A 24992-nucleotide genomic window follows, 5' to 3' on the forward strand; every position below is an offset into this window, starting at 1 on the left:
ATACACTTCAAACACACATAGAGGAGCTAAGCCAAGGCGAAGACACACAGTCACACACAGGCTCAACTCAAACACACACTCCCACGCACACAGACAGGCTGATGACTCAGTAACAACTTTTGCCTTATCTCCAAACCTTTCTCTATCTGTCCAATTCAATTTATTCATCCCCACCCTCTCTGTAACACTCCATCCACTCATCTTTCCTCATCCTCCCCAGGCTTTTATCTTTTTTGACTCCTTCCATTTTCATACGCTCTCCTCTACTCAGGCTGAAAAATTGAGTTTTCTTTTCTCCTTGTTCATCCTTGACTGACTCCAGCAGCCCCTAAACACCTTCCCTCCTCTTCTTTGCCTTTATCTTCACTGTGAAATATTGACTATCTTTAAGAATTTTTTTTTAACCCATTTCTTAAATGGTGTTATTTGCTCTTGGATTGTTTTTAAAGTTGTGAAAAAAGGCTGTGAAGACGTGCTCTCTCTGTGTTAACTTCATCCTCGCATGTAAACTAAAGCTCCAGACAAGCTCTCCTCCGCCTCTGCAAACAGCGCTGTCACTACCATCTCCATACAGCCCAGGGAATTGGCACGACAGTCCCCGCTGCATGGTTAATACCCATCATCGAGCACTTTAGAGGTCACAGATCAGATTAAAGAAGAAGGTAATGAGGGACAACAGAGAGTGACGAGGAGCAGTGAAGAGGGAGTGAGCAGGGAGAAATAAGGAGCAGAGCGGGGGAGTGCAGGATGCTTTCTGTGGTCCCTCTGTCCTCATCCCATCAGCCCACAGAGGTGAGGGGGCTGGTTGTCATGGCGGCTGTTGTCATGGCAGCTGGACTGGGTTATAAACAGGAGCGCTTTCTGTCCGTGCAGTGCAGTGAGGCTAGCAGAGCTAATGCAGAAATGAGCTGATGTCATTAAATCAAAGATGTGTTCATAAACATTCTGACTATCAGTGAAAGACGCTGGAGGATCCCTTTCATGTATGTGTGATCATACAATCCTGTTTATAAAGACAGAGTTCAGACAGGAACTGACCCTGAAGCCATGCTGATGATGTTACAAAATGATAATCATGATATCCTGTCAGCTTTATCTGTATTATGCACGAGCTAGACAGCAAAAATGCTAACAAGTATTAAAGTATGTAACCAGAGATGTCAGCATTTCAGAAGAAGTTGTTCATTAAACTTATTTAACTTTTTTAACATGCAGCTTAAGAAATCAGACTATTAGCTAAGTCAGCACGAGAACAGATAGTTAAGATGCATGTAAACAGCTAATTCAGACTGAGAACAGACTAGGGATAGCTTGATTGACACACGCAGATAGCGTGATTGTAATCAGACTGTGGTTGGATTCAGCAGGATTTGGTAGGTCTTGTTGCTCCTTGGCATTCAGCTTCTGCAAATTTCACCTGGAAGAGGAAGTAGATGACCATGATATATAGGATTACTGTGCTCCAACACAACAAACACCATGTAATGAAATTAACGCGCATAGTACATGAGAAACACAAAGAGCTACAGCTTCATCCATCTCGACCATTGTTGAAATGTTGCCTTCTCTTCAGGTGAACTGAAACTACGTCTATACAAAAAAGTAAACAGCGCTGCCTATCTAAACGTACTGACACGTTTTCAGCCAAAAGTTGGATTCTCTTTTCTGCGTGTATATGTACACAAAACTAGATCTTCTGCTGTGACTTAAAGACCAAACTTTGACCTTTGTCGGACCACTGTGGACATGTAAACCTACTGAATGACACCCAGCAGCCATCTTGCCATCTACACACCCTCTTTTTCAGCCACAGCGTTTTGGTTGGTGTCATTTTGGTCATGTTAACCCTGCCCTCAGCCTCTGATGCTGTTCTTTTTCTAGCCCAGCAAGAAGTAGGTGATTCTCTGGGACCAGTTTTTTTTTTTGTCTGGGGGGCAGTTCCTTTGTGGTGGAAACACAAAGAACCGGTGTTTAATAGGGCACTAGCTCCAGACTAGCACTGGAGTTGGCTAGGTGGAAAAGGGGTGTTATTGTTACTTTTCATTTCTTTACTGACAAAATAGGGTGGTTAGTGATCATCCATCTCTACAAGTGTGAAATGGGAACAGAGACGATGTAATGCCAGTCATGAAGGTTTTAAATGTGGTGACTCTTAAGCTGGAACTACATCTGCACCCCTTGCGTCTCCTGAAGACCACTTTTGGAATATTAGATGGTGTGATTTACATTACCTCAAATTCTGTTTGGTTCATCACAACCTAGTTTTATTTTTTCTATTAATATTTATGGAGCTTATTCAATCCTTTTTCTGTTGAGACTTCTAGTACATAAAAATATACTGACACAGATGACCTTCAAAAGCTTTAATCAACTCCACATTTCTCCAAGTAGCAGGTGTAGAAAATAAGATTACAATGTATATAAACCTCTCTAAACATGGGCAACTAAAAGAAAATCGAGGTTTACTGCTTAGTCACATAAATGTGTTAAAACATAAACTTACATAAAATAAGCATTTAACTAAAAGCTGACTCCCAGAGAGGATTAAAAAATGTAAAATCCAAACAGAGTCGATCTCTGAGCGGGAATCCTTCTGCATTGGCAGTGTGTTGAACAGGGGGATCGGTTCAGGCACATCACTCTCCTGTGGTCTTAGACCTGGTTCAGCTCTCAGAGCTCTAATAGAAGTTCAGTCAATCATCTGCTCCAGCTTCCCCTCTCCATCCTCAGCTGCTCATCCCCTGGCAGCCAGTGTCCATCTTTGGTGATGATCCATTTTCATTTCCATTCTCCAAGTCCAGCTCAGCCTCGTTTTCAGCTGCTCCGTCCTCCTGTCTGTCCTTTTCCCCCTCCTCTCCGTCTCCTTTTCCTTCCTTTTCTTCATCCCTCTTTTTCTGCCCGAGGCCCTGTTTGTCTCTGAAGACCTCTACGCCTAACATTCGGAGGTAATGAAATCTCTCGTTACGTGGGACGAAGGCTCTGATGGACGTTTTTCCCCTCCAGCCACACAGCTGGATGGAGCACTGAGGCTCTGCTGGGTTACTGACGAAAAGAAGGAAACAGCAGGTGTCATAAATGAGTAAAAACCAGGACTTCTCACCAGAAACAGTGAGGGTATGTGTTTGAAGGTTAATATACTGATGACAACTTACTTTGGGTTGGGGATGTACTTCAACACAATGCTTCCCATAACTGCAGAAGGAATAACAGGTTAATAACAACCCAATCATCAGAGCCTATTTTCATCAGGGAGTATCGTTACTATTCATCTCTGAAAACAAACAATGGAAGTTTCCTTTTTTGGAAATGCTGAGCTCCTCTTCAGAGTTTTTTGGGTCAATACCTTGCTCAAGGGCAGCTCAACAGCGTTGCTGAGGAAGACAGCATTACTCATTCATTTCACTGTTATTCTATGCCAACAAAGCCGGACACCTTCCAGTCATTATCCACTCTACTTGATATGTTTCCTCACTGTCAACATCTAGCTAATGTTCAAATTTCACCAAAATTTATCACCAAGCTTTGTATCTGTGAAAGAGTTAATCACATGAAATGCACCACTTAATTTTTTGGTGTGTGAATATTTTGTTTGTGTACCCATTTTCTTGGCTTGAGCGTGAGCATCGTTCTCCAGTTTGCTGAGGAAGGGGTTCTCCTGGGTGAGCAGCACTTTGATGTCCTCCACACTCACTCTGATTATCCTGGAGCGGATGTACGGCTGAAGAGTGTAGATGCCCTTCCAGAGAAGAAGAAACATGTGGTTGACAATCTGTGCACCAATATACCATTTACATACTTTTCAGCAACACTGTGGAAACAGCCAATAACCTCTAAGAGTGACCTCTGCCATGTGTGTTTTCACTGATGTTTGATCTGCTTTTCTGACTGATTAGAGAGAAGATGTTTAATAAATGTCTGCTCTGAATAAAAAAGTGCATATTTGGATGAGAAGTGATATTCAAGTGTGCGGCTGAACAAAGTGTGCATGTGTGTGTGTGTTACCTCTTGAGCGAGCCTAAAGGCACAGCCAAACTCCTCTCCGTCACTGTTGCGTGACCACACCTTCACTCCAGTATTAATGACCTGACAAACAAATTGGAAAGAACACGTTTAGACAAATCACACCTGAAAATACACTCAAAAGTACTTTAATCTAAGATTAAGGAGCCATTGTGTTCCTCTTTGTTAAGTACAATCACTGGTAATGTTTTTGTAACACTGCTCACTTAAATGCCTTGAGGCATAAACTGAACAACTAAATACAAAACTGTGGGCAAACACAGCACAGCAGCTCGTCAGTGTCTCAGCAGGAGTAGGAGGCAACTGTCAGGGATTTGCAAATGAAATAAAACCTCATTTCTGAAAAAAATAAAAATAAAAAAAATATGTTAACTCAAACCAAATCCTAACCCTAACCACCCTTGGAAAGTAGATCATATAAAACTAGACTCATTAATTAATGAGCGACTATTGCCACACAAGTACAAATATGAATGCTCACTTTCTAATATTACAATTTATATATTAATCTTCATTCAAAGTTTGTTTTTTAGTCAGCTTTAATAGACTCATACAACCTGTACCGCAGCAAACCACTAGGGGGAGATTCAATTGTTTAGGTTTCATCTTTAAGAGGCTGACAAAGCTGTCCATCAGATGCAGGCAGGAGAGAGGCCCTCTGAATATATTCAAAGCTTAGAAAATGTCACTCTCTGAGAGCTTTAAACAAAAAGTCGATGCAGAAAAGCACAGCTTTAATGAAGAACAGACCGATAAGTATGTATCTATCATACACTGTATGAAACATGGACGTAATCTCCCTGACGCCACCCGTTTGTTTCTGAAACAGAAAATTAAGTACATCGACTATAGGGGCCATATTGGTAGTAGCAAGAGCTTTGCGTACAGCTATAGGGCACCTGTGGGTCACATGACCCTGAGCAGTGCCTCTAATTGGGCAAGGTTGCGATCTTAATAACCACTGAACTGCTGAGTGAGAGAAAAATTTGTCCCCTGTACAGTGGGTGCTTACAGTAAAATTAGCGACTCAGATTAGAGACGTTTATTGAACCAGGCTGTAAATAGGTCAATTTCTGCTTTGAAAACAGCTTATTTTGGCTTGGTGTGTATGTGACTTCCGGTATTTCTGGAGCCAGCCTCAAGTGGACACTCGAGAAACAGCAGATTTGAACAGCATTGTCTCATTTTCTTAGACCGGAGGTTGCCACTTGGTATCTATAGATACTAAAATCTATCGCCAGGTTTTAGAAATGATGTACCCTATTCCAACCAAACTCTCTCTACAGCTAAAGAATTTTACTCTGAGACATCTGTACAACACAGAGCTTCAAAGAGTCAGATCTTGAACAGTCAGAGAAACATCTCTACTCAGGAATCTCAATACCCCCATGCAAAAGTAGTTACTTTAACCCAACTTCAACTAAACAAGAGAGGGCAACAAGTGCAACTCTGCATTCAATGAGTTTGTGGTCATTTTTGTTTGAAGGCAGGTGATGGCACAAGCTGCTCATCAGAGGGTAGGGGTGGGAGAAAAAAACAAAAATCGATATATTGGAATTTTTTGTCTGACATTACAAAAATTGGAATTCTTTTAAAAAAAATCTTTGTTTTTTTCAAATTCAAATTCTTCGTTTCAGTCTTTGTTTATAAACTGGATTGGAAAAAAGTTAACACTTTTCTCCAGCAGAGGGTGAAATGTTTCTCTCTGATTTAGATAATGTGCATTTTATGGGAAAATATGGCTTCTGATATAGTCTGTAGACTCTGCCATCACCATTCAACTTTTTCGCATGGTCTGGTGTTAAAAAAAAGCAAACTAAAGATCACAAAAATTGTTAATATCATACAATCGCAAATCATCCCACAAAAATCGTAACATAATTTAATCATGAGAATAGCATATCGTCCCAGCCCTTTCAGAGGGTTTTTGTTTTATTTGATTCAAAAACAAATGAAGTGACAGTTTTTTCTCCTCATTAGGCCGGGTATTTTTCAGTAATATTCTGGGGACTGGATTAAAAGCCCTGGTGGGGCAGGTTTGGCTCGTGGGCCACAGTGTGTGTGTTGCATTAGAACGAAAGGCTGATTTCACCAGCACACTGAGTCTTGCTAGTAGTGTCTTACACAAACCAGAGGCTGGTAATCCAGATTTATACTGAGATGACCAGAAATTTCGCTTTTGGCTTTAGTGTTTCTTTTTTTACTCAGGCCTCTGGTGATGAGATTCCCCATCATCACCAGACTTACCACAGAGCCACAACCAGCATCAGACACAGCTGAGGAGGGATATTGATTACAGGGTTATAACAAGGGGAGAGGCCGAAAATATGCTACATACCTTATGGGATTCTGAAAAGAGCAAATTTCTTGCATGATTTTTTTAATCTGAAGATGCATGAAGCGGATATGAGCTTCCTTTTTCAATCACCAAACCCAAAAGCTGTTATGGTTGTGGAGAAATCCATTCCATTGTGGTTCAGCTTTCAACAGAAAGTGATTTAAAAGTGAGGCACATTAAACACATGGAGAACAAAGAGACTGAGGCTCACAAACAGAATCACATGCACAGAGCCACCTGTGCAGGTGCTGCAGGGTGGAGGACCAGAGGGATTTTGGGTAGAAGAGGATGCCATCTGTTAGGCAGCTTTTCTCTGATGGGCAGGTAAATGTACACACAAGTACACAAAAAAGGAACTGTTGCATCTATCAAAAGTATATGCATGTTTCTTTTTCTTTTTTAAAGTATTAAAGCACACAGACAAGGGGGATGGAGAGCTCTGCCTGGTGGGATTTAAACTTAGTCTCATGTGTTTGCGCCTCAGTGATGGTACAAGAGGTTTTGCACCCCAAATGTTATCTGTGTGAATATTTTTCATCATATAAAAGTGTTTAATAATCGTTATTGCTCCTAACTTTAACATTTTAAAAGACAAACACACCTTCATGCGTTCACTGTTGTTGAGGAGCACGTTGCGAAGCTCTTTCGACACCATGTACAAGTGCCTCTTCTTGCCGTCATGGGTCCTGGTCAGAACATTGAGCTTGGGGAAGTCAGGTGACATATCGTAGAAAGATCTAAAAAGGGAAAACACATGAATCTGTTAAGCAGAATCATAAAGATGAAAACTGATCACTGTTTGTAAAACACAAAAGAAGAACTGACTGTATGCTGGTGAAGACAGGGTCGTCTTCTGTCAGGAACACAAAGGGGTCTTCTTTATAACCAAACAGCTTCATCTTCTTGTTGGGAGGAGGGCTGTTTAACAGAGAGCAAAGACAAATTTCAGTGACATCATTTCTTCATGTGTATTTGAATACCAAAGATCAAATGTGCTGCGATTGGGCAGAAAAAAATCATTAGCATCTGATATGATACAAACATTTTAATTGTGACCTTCATAATGATAATTAGTTGGGCAGATGATGACTTCAGCCTAACATGAACATTTTCTTTGGGCCTGGGAACAAGTTTCTTGATTTGATGAATAATTTTTGGTTCAAATGTCTTCATTTTTACATCATTAATCGCTCAAAATATTCATCTGTGTATCAGTTTACCAAAGCAAATGACTCACCCACACACTCCCTCTTGTTTAGCAGTATCCTCCTGGGTTAAGGAAGATGCTTTGGGTGCCTCCTCCTCTGCTTTTTCCCCTGAACCCTCTCCCTCCTCCTCCTCCTCCTCCTCTTTCTCTACAGTGCTCTCTGGGGGGCAGGGAGTGCCTACGGGGGGCGAGGCTGTTGTAGGGCCTTTACTTTGGGCCTCTGAGATGGACGACTTGTCTTTTCTCAGCTGGTGACGATGGAGAAGGAGATGAGCAAAGAAAGGAAGAAGTCACAGCTGTGGTTTGAAACTGATGCAAGTGAGTGATGCAAGTTTGTGTGTGTTTCTGAGGGAGGGAAGAGGCTGGGGTCTCTACAGGTTTCACAGACACACGCTCCAAATCCATGTGGACAATTCTGTTCCACTTACCTCTTCAAGTACAACTGACAAGCTCATCATCCTTTAGGTGTGTGTGTGTAATTTACATCAGTGATTGAGAGGACGTACCTTGGGATATCTTTTGTTCCAAGGCATTGGCGCTTTCTTCACCAGCACAGCCACAAAGAAGCCCCCCGTGTTCTGGTGATGTGGCAGAATCCTCATACTGATATTAAAACACACAAACATTAATCATCACTCTGACTTTCATGGTGCCACCTACCGTGAGAAAAACACAGCTTTGTTGACGTTCAGTGCAGAGGGTGCTAATATTAATGTGTGACCATAGCTCCCCCTGCTGGTCGGTGAATGAATCCGTCTGTGTGTTGATGAAAAAGCTACTCAGTGGGGATGACATCATCCTCCCGCTTAAGCATGAGTGCAGGTGTGTACATATACGTGCACTCATGCAGAGTTTGTTAAAGTGTGAGTGTGTGTCTTTGAAGTCACTCAGCTAATAAATTGGAACCAGCAAAGATGAGGAACAGTGTGTGCACTTACAGGATACTAAGTAAAAATTTGGCATTCATTAAACAAGGATTTTTGCTCTCACTACTCCTGTTTTCTTTAGCTATGGAGGGATTAATTGTTTTTCAACACTGAATGCGCATGTAACTTGGGTGCAGAAGCACTCCTGAGTATAATGGTTTGTCATCTGACATGGAGGAGTTAACTACAAAAAACACATTTATAAACTAAACATGATCACTTTGACGGATGGTCAATGGCTCCCAGCTTTGTGAAATAGCAGCGAGTGGATATAAAAGATCAGCCAGTGGACAGATATTAGGTGGACAGACATTTTTAGTGGAGAAATCCGGCGTGTACCCAGAGAGCAAGTTAAACACACAACTGTCACTTGATGCTCCTGACTGCATTATCCGTGGACACTTACCAGACTGTGACAGACCAGGGCGTAAACATGTGTCAATAAACCAGAAACCCTCCCAGACCAAAATAGCACAAAGACTGTTGAGTCTGAGACCTGGTTCGTGATAAAAGAACCAGAAAAATACATCCAGAGTTAATTATTTACCTGCAGTCGTGCTGGTGTTTCAGTGTTAAGTGTGACCCTGTTAACTGGGGACTCTCAGCCGTTAATCACTGATACTGTCGGCTGACAGTCACCAGTTAGCATGGTTGCTAGTAACTTCAAAACACTGGTTGCTCTGTGACGGTCAAAACTTGATAGACGTTACCTCTGTTGTAAAGTATTGTTTCTAAAAACTGGCCACAGAACAACCGTATATTTTTATGCTGATGACAGGTTGAATTTAGTGTTTAAAAAACGCTAACTCATCTGAATAAATGGAGCTAAACGCTGCTTCTGTGGTCAAGATGCATGCACATGCATGCATCTTTATGACATAGACTGATAATCTCTCTAAAGAGCCTTCAACAGAACATAATAAAATCAAGCTGACAATATTTAACAGTTTGGAGTTTAAAATAAGAGGAATAATAAAAATCACAAAATCATTGCTCCAAATTTCAGTACTGAAGCTCGGTTTGCAAAGTATACATACCATCTCTCCAGATGCATGCGAGCAAGTTTTTCTGGGTCTGTTGGTGGAAACATGGTGGGGCGGATCTGTGTGTGACGGCTGCCAGGAACCTCAGACCAGTTAGAGAACCATTGCCCTTCTTTGGTCATCAGCTAAAGAGAAAACAGCAGTTCAAATGTTAAATTCAATCTAGGAAGTTCACATCAACCAATTTTATTCTGTCTGTCTGACTTCAAAGCAGAGGTGCCTCCAGGACTTAAATACAGTTTTGTGGTTTGTTGTTGGAGCGCCTGGTTTGTTGTAGTGACCACCAAAGACTAAATGTTCCAGTACCTTCCAGGAAGTGACCCCAGGCATCCACTTCAGCCCTGGCAGATCAGCTGAGCAGTCGGCCAGCTCCAAGGCTCCTGCCAAAAGAAGCAGGAAAGACTTTACGACTTGACAAAAAGACTTGAGTTGTTATGTTTTGACATAATTTTATGAACTAATTCTGGCATCTCAAAGCAGATGTGATGCAGACTGTAATGCTATAGGTTTATATCTAAAGGGTTCGAGCAGCAGGAAAGAGATCTTACTGCACTATTTTGAGTCATCTGACAATGTTAATAAGAGAGCCACAACTGGAGCCTTTTACACCCCTGTTATTACAGAAATGTCCTATCTGGGGCCTTTGTGGGTCATTAAATGTGTTAACATTGCTGTTCAAGATATTTTCATCTGTAATGTTCAGAGAGGGAACCTTATTGGGTTTTTAAGTCATTACACCATTTTGAATTGTAGAGTAAATCTGATCGAGATAATCTGCTGATCAATAAATAAATTAAAAAGTAGCCACAGTCATTCAGTAAAACACTTGTTTTACTACAAACTTAAAAACCTTTACTTACAATATAAGCCAAGGAGTGATAAAAATATAAATTGGAGACACATCTGCTGGCTTAATCACTGTCATAATCAACTACTGTTACCTAATTCAACCTAATGTTTCTCCCTACTGAAGCTAAGTTTGAAAACCGCAGTTGTGTCAGGGGCTCTCCGTGGTGGAACTAAGCAGCTGCATTAGTGACATAACTGATGCTGAGAGGAGAGCAACACCTCATTAAAGCTTGGACACTAGCCTTCCCACTTACTTGTGCAGTAAACTGACTAGAACATTAGACTCATGGCAGCAGATATGGTGTACTAAAATCTGAGCGCAGTGGTGTCTCTGAGGAAGAAACTGCAGCAGAGAAAGACTAAAGCAGCTAAAACACATAAAGGAGTCTGCACCTGGTATGAGAGGCTCTGCTCTAAGCACAGCTGTTTACATCAGGCCAAATTATGCACCTTTATATGAGTCTACAGTGACCATTAGTTTTATTGGTGCAGTGAGCTGTGCACAAAGACAAAGACATAAGACATGACTGCATATGTATCACACCTCTGACCTCTGCAGTCTCCCAGATTTCACTTTGACAGTGATAGTATTGATAAAATTAAATACTGACCCAGTATTGCTGCAGTATTGTGATGCACACCTGTTCATTAAACAAACAACAGCTTCCCAAGCTTGAACGATGAAAATAATACAAATGTAATTATATTTTCACAAGCACCAGCATAGAAATATCAAATTAGTCAAGCGTAAAAGAGACGCTGCTACTCAACATCACAGCCAGTGACACAAGGATAGTAAATGGTCCTGAATGCGCAACATTTGTTTTTCCAGTCTAGTTCAAATATACACCATTCCAACATGCATGGTTTGCTCAATTACCTTCATATTTTTTGCACAAATAATCATTTTTCAGGGTTAAAATTCTTTTTGCACTTCCACTGCCTAATTTTTGGACTCTTGAATACTTGTATATTGTCATTGCGATGGTTTGTATTATTCTATCTGCTTGGCTATTTTTGATAGTTATTGTTGGCTCTGTTCACTGCCTTCATTTGACCTATTTTTTTTTACTTCTGTATAGATCATTGTGACAGCAAAAAAAAGTCATTGTACAAGTTAACACGCTTGAAAAGCTTGAAAACAAGTCCAAAAAATGTTTTTTCTCACTTGGTCAACTCACTTCTTGAAGCTAAACTTTGCTGGCTGGTAAAGGGCCATCAAAGAGACTCTTGGTCTATTTGAATGTATGTTCTTCCAGGAATTAAACCACACATACTGAGAAATAGCATTTAGAAAAAAAACAATTTGGTGCTAGGGATAGGTACAGAATTAGGTACTTTTATAGGTACCGACCGAATTCTGTCAAAAGTACCATGCTGAACATAAACACAACATTACAAGGTACCATGTTTAGGAATAAATATGTTGAATGGAAAATAATTTACATTTATAATTAAACAAATTGATATTTTTTTACCACTTGGTACCGCTGAGTACCGATACCGATGGCCAGGTACCGGGAATCTGTACCGTATCGTTTCAAATGTGGAAGGTACCCATCCCTATTTGGTGCTGATAATCTCATTTTAAACTATAGGTTATTAACAGGCACATATACAAAAGTGAGCCTTTTTCAACATTACTAGACAAGTCCCCACAGTGCCTTTATGTTAGCTGACTTCAGGGGAGGTTGTGGTTGAGCCAGGTTACATAAACTCCTCCTCGTTTTAAACATGTGCTCCCATCTTGGAGGAATTTATTACAGGCTGAATTAACCAACCACAGCTCTGGCATTGAACATAATATTCATTATATAAATTATCAAAGACATACCAAACACTAATAAATAATTAGGGTTAGGTTAATAGAGGAATGTTGAGGAGGCATGTTAGTAACTGCAGGTAATAGTCAAAACTAGAGCACATAAAATGAAAGCTAAATAAGCTTGTTTATGTAAGTTATGGTATTGGTTCTGTGTGTTTATAACCTTCGCTCTTCTCCAGCAGTGCCGCAATGACAGCTTCGTCCTCTATAGGGTTGAGTGAACAGGTGGAATACACCATCCTCCCACCCACGGCCAGCTGTTCGACACCACGCACAGCAATACGAAGCTGGAGCCTGGTAACAACAAACAAACACAGAAAAACACACATAAGAACAAGCTCTCTAATACTGCCAACTTTTTTAATTAGCACCAAAAGATCACATAGCATTCCCTTGTTGTTCAGTCAATTTGGTCTACCACAGGAGTGCACACGTTCCTGTGTTGTTACAAAAGCACAAACACGTTCTCTCTCCACTCACCCATGCAGATGCAAACTGTTGCTGGTTGTCCACTTCTTCCACACGTCGATGTTCTTCCTCATGGTGCCGTCCCCGCTGCGGAGCACAGAGTAGACAGCAGCACATGTGAGACAAGCCCCTAGGCACTGAAACACCAGACACTTTTCAGACATGTCTGCCTGACACAGACTGCCAGTGTTGGGGGCTTTAGCTGACTGTTTGAATCACTGTTGCCTGCCTGCCCTACGTTCTGTCTTCATTACTGCTGTCCTTGCTTCTCTTTCTCTCTGTTGTGTTTGGCAGGGTCTTCTGGCTTCTGCACAGCTGGGCAAACTTTGGCAGCATTTGTAAACACTTAAAGTTCGGTTTTAGTCTGAAAGTGATGCTAGATTGAAGAGAGGCACCATATTTTACCATTTAGCATGAAGGGAAAAAAAATAATAAATAGCTATTTATAGAGGACCTGTAAAAACCCTGCATCTGCCAGAAGGCGGTGGGGGGGCAGGAGGGCTCATCTCCATCTGTCATAATGAATCTCCTCTCCATCAGAAGAACTGCAGCTACAGCAGAGCTGATCAACCACATTTCTACCTATATCTGCTTCTTCCCAGGACACCTTTTTAGGGCTGAAATGTGTGTCACCGATAAAGAAAGAAAGTACAGCAGCCTTTCCCTGACCTGCAAGGTACGTCACACAGGATGCGGTCATAGAAAAGGATGTCCTTCTTGCCATCCACGTCAATTTTCAGCAGGGGGATGCAGGAGGCGTCGTGGTTAACTACCATGATGCACGGGCTGTTGAGACGCTTGGCTTGGTGGACGAGCAGGTAGCAGCGCTTATTGTCCACATCATTGGCAATGACAAAGCCCTCTGAAAGGTCAAGAACATGATATTAGTGGCAGCACAGAGGAAGCTAGTTGTCTACCTATAACGTGGAATATGTCTAGTTAGACTCGTGGATGTGCTCGGTGCCTCTAGGAGCTGCATTTAAATACACTTTGACTATTTTTAATTCTTCTACGTCTTATCCCTTTTTCTTTGTCTGTGCTTTCCACAGGCGGTGAAGCTGTCTGTCTACAGGTCAGAGTTCACTGAGCACAGGGTTGAAAGACACAGCACATACTATCGCTGACCTCAGACACTGCAGAGTACTGTTGAAGAGTGGCATATGCACTGCAACAGTGTGTGTGTCATTTTTTCATTAAGATATCTGTTGACCTTTAATATTCTTTTTTTGCAATATGCTTGTGTGATGTAGTTATTTTCCTTTGATACAGACGATGGACAGGACTTAAAAAGACAAACTTTATTTTTTTTTTAGTTTGAACTCTTCTATAAGAATAAGCCTTTTTCAAAGTTTCAGCTGCATTTAGATTTCAGATGTCTCTTCTTACCTGGGAAAGGCACATCCATGTCAGCATGGAGCATCTCAATCAGCTGGGCTGTCTTCGACCCAGGAGCTGCACACATGTCCAAGATCTGCTCATAAAACACATGTCAACATTTCCAACAGCATCTTTCTCAAAAGACAGCTGGTATTAAAAGCAATGGGGAAGGAGTTTGTAAAGCAACAAGAGGATGCAAAATAAAAAATATATTACTGTGGGACAACCACCAATCTAAATCAAGCAAGCAGAAATTTAAAGAGTGATAAAATTCTGTCTCAATCCCACCGTCACAGCCCCTACACAAATGCTAGGGTGGTAAGACTTATGAACAAGTGCAGTTTACAGAGCAAATGATGAGGTAGGAAACCTGCAGCAGGAGAGGGATCCCACAGAGATTCAGTCTGACCCCATATTCTCAAACTTGAACTTGTGCTTTTACCTTATGGTGGGGCTCAATCTTCAGGAGCAGAGGAGGGATCATGCTGACAGCCTCCTGTCGACTGATGTTACCCTGAATAGATAAACATGAACAATTATCTGTTTCTTTCATCAACTCTGATGATTCCTTTTCTTCCTTTCCATGAAAAGCATTTAAGCCAAAACTGATTAAAGTACATCTTTTTATTTGATTTAAGCATTAACTCACCGACTCTGTCTCGCTAACCAGAAACTGGTGGAACTTCTCCAGCAGGGGAGACTTCCTGATGATTTTTCTGCTCATGTTAGTGTGCCAGGCCTGCTCATCAGGATACCTGAAGAGGACAGGACGGAGAGGGCATTTAGTCTTTAAGTGAGACTTCTGTTGATGGGTAAAGGGGTGAATGACAACCTCTTACCAGCTCAGGGGCTGCGGAGCCTCAATCTTCTGGCCATCAATCTCTACCTCCTGGATTTCCTTAAAGTATTTGTCCTTAAGACAGTGAAGGATTTCTTTGGCATGGCTGAAACAAGAGGGAATAGTTAAGGAAAGTATCAAAGCTTGTCCATTGGCTTAAGAAAGTTGTTTAGAAACATTACAAAGGCTTTAAGTATTTTTATGTGGTGGGAAATAGAAATTCAGAGATCATATTGACAAATTAATTTTACAAGTAACCCTAATGATATTGAAAGACCTTCTTTAAACTCTATGAGTGTATGCTTTGGCAGGAAGATGAAAGGCACAAGTTTACAGCAACTAACGTGCTCTTAACGGGGCTCTTTTATCTGCTTAAATGCAGGGCATTAACTCCTCTAGCTCACCTCTTGTATCCAGTGATGCGGATGGTTGCAGGCAGTGGTTCCCTCATTGCGTCCATGAACTGCTCAAACTCCCCGTCAGGCACCAAACCCTGTTCCTTGTAGTAGTGCTCAAACAGCTTGTTCTCCTTGACGATGTCTGCATAACCAGCTCCCCAGCCCTAAACACACAGAGACATTGTTGTTAGTGTCGTATCATATGTGAACAACTATAATTTCACATGACATGACACTGTTTGAATTAATATTAGGGCGAAACAAAATGAATGGTGGCCACACATGGCTGTAAGCTATAGTAGCTAACTGTTGAGATGCTGCAGCTGTGCAGAAGTGCCACACAAGCATGACAGCATACTTTAAGTAAAGACAGCCTTTAAAAAGTATGGGCGTGCATGCGAAGCTACTTTTGCGTTTATTTGTAATGTGTGGCCTGAGAAAGCAGGAGTTGTAGCAGTAGAAGTGTAAATCTTACTGCGTTGTCTCTGTCATCCCTGCCGGTAGTCTGGTTTTTCTGCCGCTGTCTGCTTCTTTTCCCCATGATTGGATAGCGGAAAGTCCTTGAGAAAAGTCTGCTAAACGACGTGGTGAGTGGCTGCTTTGAAAACTGACCCGTGAATTGAAAATAACCTAAGTCTACTGAACGTTTGAGGTTGTGAGGCTACGCTGTGTATCTCGGAAGCGTGTTGCGCATGGTGTTGCGTCTGACGCACATGAATCAGGACCCTCCAAGGTGGCCCCGATATCTGCCTGAAAAGAATGAATAGTCGTGTAATCATTGTAGGGGAATTGCCGTTTTAAGGTGTTTTAATTGATATCAAAATATTCTTAAATTGTTTTATGTGTGCTGTACATGATCATACGTTGAAAGAGTTTGGGGTTTTTTGGTTAAAGAAAGATACTTCTTATTTTTCCTGGGAGTGGGGGTTTTCCTCATATTTTTAGACTTCAAAACGAATAAAAAGTTATTCTATAAAGGATATATGACACAAAGTTTGTTGCCTAGAGTACAGCAATAAAAATCACGAAGGCTGAATGAAAGAGGTAAGAATGCATAACATCACCATCACATTTTCAAACTACCACGAACAAACATTTCTATTGGTTAAAAGGGGTTTTACGTCATATCTGTTCAGAGGCAGTGATTGGTTCCCGATGGGAAACCTATGCATCACAGGGGCGTGTATATGGTGTGTGTGGTGTACAGTTTATGGTGGTGTATGCACAGCATTCTCAGGATTTGTGTGGTTCTGCGGTATTTTGTGAATTTTTTGTTAATGTGCATTATTTCTTTTCTATAATTCGAGACGACATGGAGTCACTGCTCATTTGGCTCTTCTCCTCGGAAGAAGACGAGCTGTACATCTTGGACTTCTTGGCTTACTTTATGGTTTTCATGGCAGCCTGTACCTTCGTTACTTTGCTCTTTGAAAATGTCCCATACGGGCGATATGCTACGAGCAAATATGGGTTTCCAGTTAATGTAAGGTTTGCCTGGTTTGTTCAGGAGCTACCTGCGTTCCTGGTGCCTGTCTGTTTAGTGTTTTGGACGTCCTCTGCGAAAACCTCCCAACTCCCCAACCAGCTGCTGATAGCCATGTATTTCTGCCACTATGTCCAGAGGTAGGTGGGACATCAACATCAAAATCCGGAATTTTACCCTATATCAGTGGTACTTATTAACTTATCAAAGCACAAGCATACACCAATAGCTGACGTAAATGTCTCTCACAATTTCTTCTATTGCAGATCCCTCATTTATCCATTTTTGATAAGAGGGGGTAAACCAACACCATTCGTCTCATTTGCTCTGGCCATTGTTTTCTGCCTGTATAATGGATACATGCAGATCAGATATCTGAGCCATTATGCAGAGTACCCTGCACACTGGGTTACGCATCCATGTTTTATTGCAGGTAGGTGTCACGTGTCTGTCGGACCTTTTTACATAAGAGAAAACTTTCTTTGTTCAGCATCGATTTGTGGGAATTTCACATTTTTTAGATAATCGACACTTTAGCTTACTTGAATAGAGAAGACACTGTGTTGTTAAAAACCTTCAAAATTTATATTGAATGAAGCAATTTTCAATTTTAAAAATCTAAAGACCCTTGACAGAAAGACCCCATCAGCACTTCATGTCTGTACAGGGAGAGCAGTTGTCAGTGTAGGTGATTGACTGCATGTAAATAAACAACCAAATTGGAAAAAAAAATCACAAAGTGGTGCACCTGTCCCAGGAAAAAGTGGTTTGGGTGCAGGACAAAAACAGTCAAGAGATAAGATGTAAATCTTTGCCCATAGAGGGCGCAAAAACTGACTTCAATTGTTGTTCCTTCCTGGAGCTCTAATAAAAAAAGATCGCTGGCTTGTGGATCTACTTTAAGTACAAAATACTTTGTATTTTAAAGGTGGGCATGAGCAGGTCATCCTACATTCACATTTATACAGATGGAAATGATAAATGTCAATTGTTAACAAATGTTTCTCATAAAAAAAAAATTCTGACATTCTTCAAAAAAAGCTTCTATGACCATGATTTTAGCAGTCTACTTCACTAAAAAATGAAATTTAAATTGATTTTAAACCAACTGACCAAAACTTTGAGAGAAAACACTGATGTCTATGGCATACTGACTTGCTCTGTACAACAAACCCATATTATTAATAACCAAAATATTTTAATTATGCTTTTAGATAAAATTTCATCAAACATATTTTTTTTTTATCAGTACACTTGCATAACTTCTTGGAAGGTGAATTATTTGATACTTGTCCTGCTTTTATGGTTACATTACTTCATATTTTAAAAGAACTGTTTCTTTAATAAGTTAAAAAATGGTATAAATGTCATATAAAATACTATGACACCAATAGAAATGCAAACTACACTGTCAAACACACATCTTAGATGTGTTTCTAATAAGTTAAAAAACACATTTTGAGACCAACCCTTATTCGTCACTGTCCCATGAGTAATTGCACTTAATGACTCTTGTACGCATGATTTAGCAGTCCTCTGAGAACAACCTACAGTGAGAATTTGATGTTTTATACTTCACCACTCCTACATCTCTATTCTATACAATTCCTTCCCCTTTCCATCATTGTAGCTTAAGTAAAAATGTTAAGCAGTCCTCACAACTGTCTGTTAAACTGTCGTGTTTGCTTTTTCATCAACTTTTGTGTCACTGCAGGAAGCTGTCATGTTAAATATGCATGTTTTAACCCTCTTTGCCCTCTAGTCTCTGTGCAAAACCCAAAGAAAGCCTCTTTTTGGAGCAGATAAGATAAAGAATAATAATCCCAAATCTTTCATTACACTGACCTTTCACAGAAGTAAGCAATACATGGAGGACAGGTTTTTTAATCATTAATTGTTCAGTCAGAGAGAAAATCTGATGTGGATGGCAATTCAGGGGTCTGGAACAATGCTGACATTCAGTAATTACTCTGATTAGTTTGATTATTCCAGTCTGTGTGCACAGTCCAGCCCAGTTTTAAATGAGGGTGATTATATCAGAAATGATTTTGTCTGAAATATTACAGCCAATATTATAACTGCCATCATCAAAGTTAAACTATGTAAATTTCTTGTTGTACAGATTATAAAGGCCTTTTTATGAGCTGTTCAGCATACAGTTTTCATTAAGTAAAACATATAAGGTTAAGATGAGTGCTGCATGTTGTATATAAATGTTGTAAATTTTCAGTTCTACTCATTTGCTGATAGTGTAAGTCAGGGAAGAAAACGCAGCTTAAACCATCTGCGCTTCAAATGTGAATACTGTTGCCAGGAGGTGATTAACATGGAATAGCATGAAGATTGTAAACAGCTTGGTATTGCTCAGATATGGCAGTGCTATTAATCTGCTCATCCAGCTCAGAAAGAGAAGATGTTTTAGACTATTTCCCAAATTTTCAAGTAGACTTGTAAAAACATAAGTTGCTGACATGGTTCTGGTCAGTAAAATGTCACGCTAAAGCAGCTTTTGGTTGGTATGTCTCCAGGCTCTGTGCTGTGGTTCGTTGGTTGGCTGATGAATGTACACTCAGACCACATCCTGAGGAACCTGAGAAAGCCAGGAGAGACTGGTTACAAGATCCCCACAGGTGAGAGCTGGAGTCAAACCAAAATGCATTTTTTTGGTTTTTAATGTATTTACTTTTTCTGTCTTTGTTTGTTTATTAATTCTTTAATAAAATTTCATGTTAATAGTTACTGGAGCCAGCCTCAACTTCATACCACTGAAAAATGGTATTCAACACATTTCATCAGATCATCCTTAGATGCAGTACTTTCCATTTAAATATACGTCATTGGTTATAAGACATACACCATCTAAAGTGCTTTTGCTTCTGTTTGCCTTCAAAGTTTGATTCTTTATACCACCAAGGCCGGGGGGCGACAAGAAAGTGAAGAAAGCAGTAATCACATTTTGGCACAAACTTCTGTGGTCCTCCTACACAGCCCTACATTCTAATTTTCCACTGTGGTCATATGATTATACGGGATCACGCTGTAAGGCGAATCACAGGTTGTCACTAGTTGTCTTTTCCTCTGCGTTGCTCTCTGTCAGCCTTTGCAGTAATTAGAGTTCCAAAAAGGTTCCCGTTGCTTTAACTATAACATGGTCCTACTCAAGGCACCTGTCGTGTTTGTGTGTGGGTAGATATACATATAGGTATCCAGAGTATAAATTCAACCCACAAATCTAATATGAAAGTCCAGTTAAAAGTATGTAACCGCCACGACCACAAAAAGATATTGAGTCTATGTTAAAGTTTAAAGTAATCATCTGAATGGTATATTTGCAAGCTTTTCAATGCTTACTTTGAGAGCACTGTTTGTCCATGAGCTTAATAGTACTGTGAATACTTACCAATCAGTACAAGTACTTATATATGATACCCATTCATCCCTACATGATAATAGTAAATTTCAAAGGGCTATCATTACTACAGGTATTAACCTAACAGGTCATTGGAGGTTCGGCTGAACCAACATTTAATACAATTATATGAAAACCTTACGTCACCATCATATCCTCTAGAGAGGTCTGAACCACACATTCAAGAGCCTTTGAAAACATTCTTACAGTGCTTGAAAGTAGTGCTGCACAATTTGGGGAATAGGTGCGATTTGCGATTAGGTGGACAATATTGCGATTGCGATTGTGCTTGCGATTTAATAAAAAAAAGTTGTGTCATGATGAGTCTACAGACTTGCTTGGTTATCATAGAGAAAAATCTGAATTGCATGTGCTGACATTGCGATTGCGATTGCGATAATCGTGCAGCCCTACTTGAAAGCAATCTTCTGAAACAAATTATTCAATAACACTTCCTTATCCGTCTGTTTTTTACCTCTTCATCCACTTTATCGAACTTTATATTTTAGTTTGCACTTCATCACTACTCACTACATATTTATATTTAAAGACTAAGAAATGTGTGTTATTTGAGTAATATTTACTATTATAAACTAAAAAGTTTTTAGTGCAGGACTTGTATTTGTCATGCCATTCCTACCCTCTTAAGAAAATACTTTCTCCTGCTAATTATTAGGGATGCACTGATCCAACTTTACTGGTTTCGACCGATACCAGTGTTAAATAATAACCGGCATGTCCTACTGTGGGGTAAGACTGGTAGTGTTTTAGGCAAAAGGCAAAAAAATGAGTAGATGGAATTACTATTTACTAGTAAAAAAAATGCTTCTAAATGTACAGAAATTTTATTCAATGTCAAACTTTTATACCCTGCAAAACTGGCAGCAAAAAATAAAGTGCTGCTGACGTAACATTTCAAATCAAATCAAATAGCTGATAGCGCTGTTAAACAAAAAGTCATAGAGCTGGCTGCCTGGATTTGCACCATGGATCAGCCCCTTCCCACCGATACCCAATCCAGCTCTGAGGGGCACCAGCACACCGATACCCAATACCTGGATCGGTATCGATGCGTCCCTTTCCCACCAACCTATGTAAACTTCTTTTCAGTAAAACTTTCTCACAAAAAACAAGCACTTTGATGCATTTTAAATGTTGAGGTTTTCCTTTTTTAAGAGGGAAAAGATTATTTTCTGGAGATGAAATCATCTTTTAGAATTCTGTGTTGAGCTACCGTCAAGATAGTCTGCAGTTACATTGTCATAAGATCGAGCAGCTTTGAGCCTCCCCTGTCCATATCAAACAGAGTGTCAGTCAGAAGTAATGCCAACTTACAAAACAGAAGTAAAAGAAGTTTTGAAGCAGCATTTGGCCTTAACGGTGTCAGAATGGGTGTGTACGTTGAATAAAAGCTGTTAGTTCAGGGGTGGGGTTGAATAAATAAGTGTTTGGCACATCTCCAAATTCCTTTTAGAAGCTGCCTGGAGCGCAAGTATTGTGAAGTAAAATAAAATCCATAGGTCTTTATGTTTTCATCAAATAATGAACTAATTCAAACCATAAGTTGGACTGTTCCTTCACTAAATCAATCAGTTATCATAACAGGTTCAATGGGAGAACGGCTCCCCTGATGAAAGACGTAGTCACAACAAAAGCACCTTGAGGCTGAACTTGTGGTGAACCTGTGGAAACAATCCATTCTGGAGCCTAAAGGAAAATAAAAGGGAGAAAGCAAGGAGAGAGGAAGCTGTGAGCTAGGCTGCTACAAATGAACTTCCAGGCACGTCTGGAATCCCCTCAGCCAAGAATCTGACATTTTCACATCGAGGGTTACAACACTACTCATAGCCTGCAGTCAGACGGGGAGTGCTCAGCCATCTATGGTCACTGCTGAGCTATGTGAACAGACTTTAAGTGTTTAGCAGACACAAAATTATGTTGACAAATAGTTAAAATGTCAGCACTTTCTCAGTCAAGCTTTTAACAGCAGCAGGAGGAAATCTGTTGCATTTTATTTCTTACAGAGTGATATATTTGTGTTGTTTTGTCTTGACTGAACCTATGAAAAGATTACCTCTCTTCATTCTACTCTCTTTAACCCACAGGCGGCATGTTTGAATATGTGTCTGGAGCAAACTTTTTGGGAGAGATAACAGAGTGGGCGGGCTTTGCTTTGGCCGGCCACTCCATCCACAGTTCAGCTTTTGCCATCTTCACCGCAGTGGTCCTCTCCAGCAGGGCTGTGGCCCACCACAAGTAAGAATAATGACACACACACACAGAATAAGCAGGTTATTCATGGAGTATATGGCAGTGTCTGCAGCAGTTTATATGAAAACAGAAAATTTTCTTAATCCTCTTTCTATCCCTGCAGATGGTACCTCAGTAAGTTTGAAGACTATCCCAAAAATAGGAAGGCACTGATCCCTTTTCTGTTCTGAAAACTTTTGGGATATTGGACATCTAAAGAGGTGATGGATCAACAACATTCCCCAGATCAACATTGTCATACTGAAGGAAACTCTGAGCAATGCTTAGAGATACAGATTGAAACGCGCTGTGCACATGTACTGTGTGTTTTAAGCTGCAAAGGTTTCTGTACAAGCTTTACTTATTGTCATCTCTAATGTAATAATACCCATAAATCAAAACCACCAAGAAACCAACAAACTTCAACAGCTGGAATGAGATCCTTTAAAAGTGATACAGTGGATATATAATGCTGCACTGCACCAGTAATAACAGTTACACCAGCAATATACACTTTTAAGACTCTCCACTGATCTGCATATTCTCACAGATGGAACATAAACTTTGAAGTGCAGAGCAGGCACTAAAACTTCCCAGTCATGCGCTCATCAACATTTGGAAATGTCGACCATTGGAGAGGCTTTCCCTCTTACCTCATCATCTAAAGAAGGGAAGCCACTTTGGATCAGTGACCACATCTCTGCTGTGTACAGACTGACACTGAAGCAGGCCAATCAGCAGCTACTCTACTGCAGGACAGTCAAATGGAGATCAAGCACTGCCCTCAATAACTCAGCCATGCCTGAAATGAAAAGAGGAGAGCACTGCCCGGGCATATCACTGCTAACAGGTTTTCATGAGCAGAGAGAAAAGGAAAAGTGGTGGTGGAACAGCAAAAGGAAAATGACACTGAAAGGATGCATTTGTGTGGACAGGAAAATAGAATATTGCTGAAAATAAAACTTTTTGAGTAGTTTTTAATTGTCAGTTTAACAATGCGCCAAAAAGGTGTTTTGACTTTTTGTCGATATTTCTACAATCCTCCCATTTTTAGGAAGAGAATTGAAGCATTCACAAGTGCAATTATCTAATCACTCTGGTAGAATGTTCTCAACCTCATTCTAACGTACTTTGGGCCATAATATGGATGCACACTAGAGTTTCTTTTTTTACAGTAAACCTGTAAAGTACTTGTTTGCATCCTCAGTTCTCTATTTCCAATCACACATTTCAAACACCAGTTTGAGCCAAGGTTACGTCATCATTTTTTCAAATTTTATTTTGAAATAAATTTATATCAAGGCCATTCTTGCATCCAGTGTCATCAATAAATTTAAGGACTGTCGTCTGCGTGTGATGACAAATAAAGGCTGTGTGTTGCCGAGGGCCATACAGAGTGACATCCTTCATATTCAAGGACTGCGCTGTCTGATTCTTCTTCTAGGCTATTTCTTATGTGTATCCTCTGTGTCCACACTTTATGTAATTGTATCTCTATATTACACTACAGCTATTTACTGCTATTTCATTTCACTTTCATAACATTTATCTTCAGGCAGACTCCATTACATTTCCTTTTTATATGCAAAGCAGGTCAGTGAATTGGCTTTAAACTACTCAACTTACATACTAATGTGGGCTGAAGTTGCACTGTAATGTTCAATTTGCACACGACAGCCAGTGTCATCTTAAAACAAGAAGACAACAGCCGAATAGACCTAATATTGACTGTAATGAAGACAGGAATGACTGTTTTACTTCCCAAATGTTTAACCCACTAGTCAAAACAGCTATCTGAACCTGCTGTTGATGCTCTTTACACTCTGTGACCCTGCAGTGGACTACTGACTGAAATAACCATGTGTAAAAATGTGTAACGGATGTTGAAATAAGGGCTGTGTTCCACTAATGTGGGTTAAATAACTGGAACATGTTGCGGCCTCATTATTATTCAAGCCACATGCAGGCTGAGACGACTGCATGCCTTCATCATATTTTCTGCTGTTATAGTTAGGCCCAAGAGCATGCCGTAGACTCCTCTAGCTCTGTCTTTGTTTACATGTGGACAAGTGTATGTGTGTTTGTTAAGCTTCTATCAGTTACGGTCCAGTCATCACTAGTGTAGTAATCCCATAAAAGCTGACAATGAAGCAAACCAGCCTGGTAATCACATGTACTGTTACACAGTCATTGTCAGCGTTAGGCTACAGCCGAGACTGTGATACCAGATATGAGAGAAATAACCTATTTAATCTGTTGTGTCACACAGACGCCTGTGTTTGATACAGTGTAAGACGCAGGGACTGAAGCTGTTAGATTTCTACAGGCTTTCAAAAGGGAGGGAGCAGCTGTGTGTGCCTGAGTGTGTTATTCAGAGAGCAACATATCCTAGCTGGCACATAGTTTGCTCTGGGGGTTTTCCTTGACTCTGTCACATGCTGCACGTGAGGAGAAGGGGTTGGGGGTGGGCATTATGCAAGACACTCTCTCCCTCACTCTCTTTTACATGCGAGCGCATCTTAGAAGGTACAGATTTTTGTCACCTCCAAGCAGTAAGCTTT

The 24992-nt window shown here is 40.4% G+C and overlaps 2 protein-coding genes across 2 annotated transcripts; one reads left to right on the forward strand and one right to left on the reverse strand.

The window, feature by feature from the left end:
• Nucleotides 1-2354: 2354 nt before the first annotated feature.
• On the reverse strand, nucleotides 2355-16060 carry nsun2 (NOP2/Sun RNA methyltransferase 2). The gene is made up of 19 exons (XM_074687493.1): nucleotides 15765-16060; nucleotides 15296-15453; nucleotides 14893-14997; nucleotides 14703-14808; nucleotides 14496-14567; nucleotides 14063-14147; nucleotides 13346-13538; nucleotides 12689-12763; nucleotides 12372-12502; nucleotides 9841-9914; nucleotides 9529-9659; nucleotides 8072-8168; nucleotides 7596-7813; nucleotides 7184-7276; nucleotides 6960-7095; nucleotides 4003-4083; nucleotides 3598-3736; nucleotides 3153-3192; nucleotides 2355-3042 (listed from the first exon to the last, which is right to left on the reverse strand). The coding sequence occupies exons 1-19, from the start codon at nucleotides 15828-15830 to the stop codon at nucleotides 2727-2729; spliced, it is 2316 nt and encodes a 771-aa protein (XP_074543594.1). The 5' UTR covers nucleotides 15831-16060; the 3' UTR covers nucleotides 2355-2726.
• Nucleotides 16061-16482: 422 nt separating this feature from the next.
• On the forward strand, nucleotides 16483-24307 carry srd5a1 (steroid-5-alpha-reductase, alpha polypeptide 1 (3-oxo-5 alpha-steroid delta 4-dehydrogenase alpha 1)). The gene is made up of 5 exons (XM_074686848.1): nucleotides 16483-16912; nucleotides 17039-17205; nucleotides 19301-19402; nucleotides 22287-22437; nucleotides 22556-24307. Exons 1-5 carry the CDS (start codon nucleotides 16500-16502, stop codon nucleotides 22620-22622), a joined length of 900 nt encoding a protein of 299 aa, XP_074542949.1. The 5' UTR covers nucleotides 16483-16499; the 3' UTR covers nucleotides 22623-24307.
• Nucleotides 24308-24992: the final 685 nt, after the last annotated feature.

This window comes from Halichoeres trimaculatus, unplaced genomic scaffold (genome assembly GCF_033239565.1).
Source record: "Halichoeres trimaculatus isolate MK-OKI-2021-1 unplaced genomic scaffold, fHalTri1.1 fHalTri1_scaffold_14, whole genome shotgun sequence".
Classification (NCBI taxonomy): domain Eukaryota; kingdom Metazoa; phylum Chordata; class Actinopteri; order Labriformes; family Labridae; genus Halichoeres; species Halichoeres trimaculatus.